Source organism: Onthophagus taurus, chromosome 6, assembly GCF_036711975.1.
Source record: "Onthophagus taurus isolate NC chromosome 6, IU_Otau_3.0, whole genome shotgun sequence".
NCBI classification, from domain to species: domain Eukaryota; kingdom Metazoa; phylum Arthropoda; class Insecta; order Coleoptera; family Scarabaeidae; genus Onthophagus; species Onthophagus taurus.
Window position 1 is genome coordinate 1,318,614 of NC_091971.1, and position 6,402 is coordinate 1,325,015.

A 6,402-nucleotide genomic window follows, 5' to 3' on the forward strand; every position below is an offset into this window, starting at 1 on the left:
ATGGCTTGAATATAAAATCTCCCCAATTTTTTAAATGAAATATTTTAAGTTTTTCGAATTTTTTCAACATTCACAAAATGTCACAAAGCAAAGTATTAAGGAAAACACTTTAAGTGATATATTTTGCAAGAGTATAAATCTCCTTTATGTAATTTTTCATATATCATTGAACTATACTTACTGTGATGACGTATCTTCATCAAATCATCAACCACGATGCTAGTTTAGTGAAAATTAGATGAAATCGTGGTTTTACATCTTGTTATTGGCAAAGCACGGGATTCGGAATGTTTTAGAAAAAATGTTTTAGTATAAAAGTTGTAGCAAACTTAATACTAAACAATATTGCTCTTTACACTTTTGCACTCAGATTCATAAATATCGAGAAAAATGCGTAAAAGTGAAAATTAGATGAAATCGTGGTTTTACATCTTGTTCTTGGTAAAGCACGGGATTCGTACGATTTGGAAAAAAAGTTTTAGTATAAAAGTTGTAGCAAACTTAATACTAAACAATATTGCTCTTTACACTTTTGCACTCAGATTCATAAATATCGAGAAAAATGTGTAAAAGTGAAAATTAGATGAAATCGTGGTTTTACATCTTGTTATTGGAAAAGCATGGGGTTCGGAACGATTTAGACAAAAAAATTTAGTATAAAAGTTGTAGCAAATTTAATTTTAAACAGTATTGGTCTTTACACTTTTGCACTCAGATGCATAAATATCTAAAGGAACGGGTAAAAGTGAAAATTAGATGAAATCATGGTTTTACATATTGTTATTGGTAAAGCACGGGATTCGTACGATTTAGAAAAAAAGTTTTAGTATAAAAGTTGTAAAAAACTTAATTTTAAACAATATTGTTCTTTACACTTTTACACTCAGATGCATAAATCTCGAGGAAAATGCGTAACAGTGAAAATTAGATGAAATCGAGGTTTTACATCTTGTTATTGGTAAAGCACGGGATTCGTACGATTTAGAAAAAAAGTTTTAGTATAAAAGTTGTAAAAAACTTAATTTTAAACAATATTGTTCTTTACACTTTTACACTCAGATGCATAAATCTCGAGGAAAATGCGTAACAGTGAAAATTAGATGAAATCGAGGTTTTACATCTTGTTATTGGTAAAGCACGGGATTCGTACGATTTAGAAAAAAAGTTTTAGTATAAAAGTTGTAAAAAACTTAATTTTAAACAATATTACTTTTTACACTTTTGCACTCAGATGCATAAATATCGAGAAAAATGCGTAAAACTGAAATTTAGATGAAATCGTGGTTTTACATCTTGTTACTGGTAAAGCACGGGATTCGGATCGATTTAGAAAAAAAGTTTTAGTATAAAAGTTGTTAAAAACTTTATTCTTAACAACATTGCTCTCTTCTACTTTTGCTGTCAGAGGCATAAATATCGAGAAAAATGCGTAAAAGTCAAAATTAGATGAAATCGTGGTTTTACATTTTGTTATTGGTAAAGCATTTGATTTGTACGATTTAGAAAAAAAGTTTTAGTATTAAAGTTGTAACAAACTTAATTTTAAACAATATTGCTCTTTACACTTTTGCACTCAGATGCATAACTATCTAGAAAAATGCGTAAAACTGAAATTTAGATGAAATCGTGGTTTTACATCATGTTACTGGTAAAGCACGGGATTCGGATCGATTTAGACAAAAAGTTTTAGTACAAAAGTTGTAACAAACTGTATTCTTAACAACATTGCTCTCTTCTACTTTTGCTGTCAGAGGCATAAATATCGAGAAAAATGCGTAAAAGTCAAAATTAGATGAAATCGTGATTTTACATCTTGTTATTGGTAAAGCACGGGATTCGTACGATTTAGAAAAAAAGTTTTAGTATAAAAGTTGTAAAAAACTTAATTTTAAACAATATTGCTCTTTACACTTTTGCACTCAGATGCATAACTATCTAGAAAAATGCGTAAAACTGAAATTTAGATGAAATCGTGGTTTTACATCATGTTACTGGTAAAGCACGGGATTCGGATCGATTTAGACAAAAAGTTTTAGTACAAAAGTTGTAACAAACTTTATTCTTAACAACATTGCTCTCTTCTACTTTTGCTGTCAGAGGCATAAATGTCGAGAAAAATGCGTAAAAGTCAAAATTAGATGAAATCGTGGTTTTACATCTTGTTATTGGTAAAGCACGGGATTCGTACGATTTAGAAAAAAAGTTTTAGTATAAAAGTTGTAAAAAACTTAATTTTAAACAATATTACTTTTTACACTTTTGCACTCAGATGCATAAATATCTAGAAAAATGCGTAAAACTGAAATTTAGATGAAATCGTGGTTTTACATCTTGGTACTGGTAAAACACGGAATTCGTATCGATTTAGACAAAAAGTTTTAGTATAAAAGTTGTAACAAGCTTTATTTTTAACAACATTGCTCTCTTCTACTTTTGCTGTCAGAGGCATAAATATCGAGAAAAATGCGTAAAAGTCAAAATTAGATGAAATCGTGATTTTACATCTTGTTATTGGTAAAGCACGGGATTCGTACGATTTAGAAAAAAAGTTTTAGTATAAAAGTTGTAAAAAACTTAATTTTAAACAATATTGCTCTTTACACTTTTGCACTCAGATGCATAAATATCTAGAAAAATGCGTAAAACTGAAATTTAGATGAAATCGTGGTTTTACACCTTGTTATTGGTAAAGCACGGGATTCGGATCGATTTAGACAAAAAGTTTTAGTACAAAAGTTGTAACAAACTTTATTCTTAACAACATTGCTCTCTTCTACTTTTGCTGTCAGAGGCATAAATATCGAGAAAAATGCGTAAAAGTCAAAATTAGATGAAATCGTGGTTTTACATCTTGTTATTGGTAAAGCACGGGATTCGTACGATTTAGAAAAAAAGTTTTAGTATAAAAGTTGTAGCAAACTTAATTCTAAACAATATTGCTCGTTACACTTTTACGCTCAGATGCATAAATATCGAGAAAAATGCGTAACAGTGAAGATTAGATGAAATCGAGGTTTTACATCTTGTTATTAGTAAAGCACGGGATTCGGAACGATTTAGCCAAAAAGTTTAAGTATAGAACTTATAGTAAACTTCATTTTTAATAATATTGCTCTTCTATACTTTTGCTCTCACAATCAGATGCATAAATATCGAGGAAAATACGAATTTAAATTAAAACAGCGCCAAACACGGTGTCATTCTGAGATTTGTACAAGGTTAACGGAAAAGAATTGAGATCGGGGATTTTATAATTTCTTAATAATAATCTTTTAAGTCTTAATAATCGAGTACATCGTTTACAAGTTATTTCCACCAAAAGATTCAGGCATTTTTGTGTTATATTCGTTTTGTTGTTGATAACGAACGTTATAGCCAGAACAACAATTTACTATAAAAGACCACCATAAGGAATCTTATAAAAAATTCTTGTCGCTACAAGAAGTTAAGTTAACCCAACCCAACCTAAAAATCAATTTATAGTAACAATTTTAATTAATTTTTATAAATTGTTAATAAAATATCTCCTTTAAATTTCCATTTTGTTTAAAAATTAATAATAAAACGATAAAATTTTACTTATTACTTTAAGTAAAAACCCCAATCCCTTTTTTTAAATTATTAGTTACGGTTGAGGTTAAAAAAAGAACTAAAAATAGGAAGCCTTTTATTCTCCTCTTTTTCCTAGCCTTATTTATTTTTTTTTAATACATCTTGGGCAAATAGCCAATATTCCACCCAATTGTCGACGAGGAAAAGGGGCAGTCAATAGGGAGGAAGAGGAAGAAATCCCCACCACCGCTGACCGTTAGGGATGCTTTTAAGGGTGGGTAGTGGGGGTTCAAATATAGAAGGTAATTTCTAAAGTTCAACACCAAGTCTGTGTTCTGTGCTCGTCTTGTAAACACGAACTTATAATTATAAAAAGTGAATAATTTTTAGTGAATTTAAGGATAAATTTTTAATAATATATTAAAAGTAAGTAACCAAATTTAAAAAATTAATAACAATTTCGGTATTAATTTTTTTCTTTTATTTAAATAGTTATGGCAATCGCACTTCAAAATTATTCGTTACCTTCAATGGTAACACCACCAAGAACACCTCAATTTCAACTTAAACCTGACTCCTTCGATCAACGCCATCAAGAAACGCCGAGAAACAACGAAATTCATCACCAAAATATTCAAAATCATAATCATCCGGTGATTAAATCAGAACCAATGGATGATTATGAAAGTATTCCTCACCATCACCAATACAACCCTCACTTTCCAGTTTATAATTTCCAACAAATCCCAACATCGTTTGGAGAAAATCCATTAGGAAATTTACAAACTCGATTTGGACAACTTTCACCAACAAATTTATCAACGAGCCCACAAATTTCAACGCCCCGTCCAGAATTACCTGTCACCCCTGAAAGTCCTTTAAGAACAACCCCTAATTTGCCGTCGGGATGTGAATCGCCAACCAGATTAAGCGATATAGATTTAGTTGGAACGCCAAAAAAGAACTCGTCGAAACCAAAATCTTTTAAATGTCGAATGTGCGAATACGTTGCAACAACAAAAGAAGAAAGTTGGATTCATTTAAAAACACATTTAAAACCAGAAAAGATGTTGTGCTGCCCAAGGTGTCCATTTGTAACCGAATATAAACATCATTTAGAATACCATCTTTTAAATCACGATGGTTCAAAACCGTTCGTTTGCCCCGAATGTGAATACATGTGCGTTAACAAATCAATGTTGAGATCCCACTTAAAATCACATTCGCAAATTTATCAATATAGATGCAAAGATTGTGATTACGTATCAAAATATTGTCATACTTTTAAGATTCATTTAAGAAAGTATCGCCACGAACCTGGACCAGTTTTAAATCCGGATGGAACTGAAGATATTACGAAAATTATCGATGTTTATGGAAGCCGAAGAGGACCAAGAAAACGTACCGTTTCGATCGATAATTTACAAAATCCTATTAATAATTTAAAAACCTTAACTAATCAAAATCTTATCCCAAATCAAAATTTAATTTCGAATCAAAATCTAATTCCAAATCAAGTATCGAATCAAAATCAAATTACAAATCAAATTCAAAATTTATCGATTCCTAAACTTCCTCAAATAATTCCCGAAGAAAATGTGGCAACGCAACCACCGTTGGCTAATCCACTTTTTAATCCGTTCCTTGTAAATTCGATGGTTTTAGCACAATTTATGAATTTACAAAGATTCGTCGCTGAGTTAAGAAATCGAAACGTTGAATCAAATTCTGAAAGTGAAAACAACGATGATTATACCTGTAATGTTTGTGGGGTTTCCTTCAAGACTGAAACGTTGTACGGTATTCACATGGAATACCATGATAACGAAAATCCTTTAAAATGTACGTCTTGTGGAAAAACCAACGAAAACGGGGAGAATTTCTTTATACATTTAACGCGCGAAAGGCATTAATTAAAACGTTTATTTTTTTTATTTTTAGAAATATTAAAATTTCTAGTCGATTTCTTTTTGTATATTTTTGTATCATAACTGTTTGTTTAGATAAGTTTTCATTTCTTTGTTATTTTCGTAAAAACGTTACTTTAAGAGTTTAAGACTGAAATTAACAAAAAAAAATTATCCTTTGTATCCATATTTTGTTTCATTTCTTTGTTTTTTTCTTTTTTTGTGTAACGAGGTTTTTAAGACTGAAATCAACAAAGAAACGAATAAAACGTTTGACGTTTGTAAATTGATATAAAAATCGTATTGGAAATGTTGGTTTTCTGAGCGAAAAATCAAAAAACTTATTGTATTTTATTGGAAGATGTGACCTTTAAAATATTTTGTAGAGAACAATAACGAACCCAAAACCTTAGATTTAAGCATATTTATTTATGTACTTAAGAAATTTTATATTCAGTAGGTGCGTTAATAAATTTATAACTTACTTAAAAATAATGCTTTTTTAATTAATCTGTCCTGATTGGTCATATAACACACTTCTTTGTTCATATTTTAGCAAGCCAAGAGATATTTTGTAAGAATTTCCAAGATGCAATCAATTTTTATGCCAAATTGAAGCTAAAATCGTGCTCTTCATGACCATATATTTATTTTTAATATCTTATAATGACGTATAATGATGTTACAAAAGTACATCATTATTAATTCAATTAATTCTGTTAAACAGTACATTTCTATACTCTATTTTTTAATTCGGAGGAGTGTTTTCAAATTGTAGCCCCAAAAAGAAGGGTTGCTATTAGTCAGTTTCACATTCGGGTTTAGCCGCACGTCTCTCAAGGCGGCTAAATCCGAATGATTCTAGATCTTGTGTTAGTTCTAGTTTTAGTTCAATAAAAATATGCAACATAGTAATCTTAATAAGAATCAAAAATGCTTTCAT

The 6,402-nt window shown here is 29.9% G+C and overlaps 1 protein-coding gene across 1 annotated transcript; it reads left to right on the forward strand.

Moving 5' to 3' along the window:
• Window positions 1-4,050: 4,050 nt before the first annotated feature.
• Window positions 4,051-5,510, forward strand: LOC111424952 (protein hunchback-like). The gene has a single exon (XM_071196997.1). The coding sequence runs from the start codon at window positions 4,083-4,085 to the stop codon at window positions 5,463-5,465; it is 1,383 nt and encodes a 460-aa protein (XP_071053098.1). The 5' UTR covers window positions 4,051-4,082; the 3' UTR covers window positions 5,466-5,510.
• Window positions 5,511-6,402: the final 892 nt, after the last annotated feature.

Excerpts from the sequence above, each read along its gene's own strand:
- LOC111424952 (XM_071196997.1), top strand. The coding sequence starts at position 4,083 with ATGGTAACACCACCAAGAACACCTCAATTTCAACTTAAACCTGACTCC.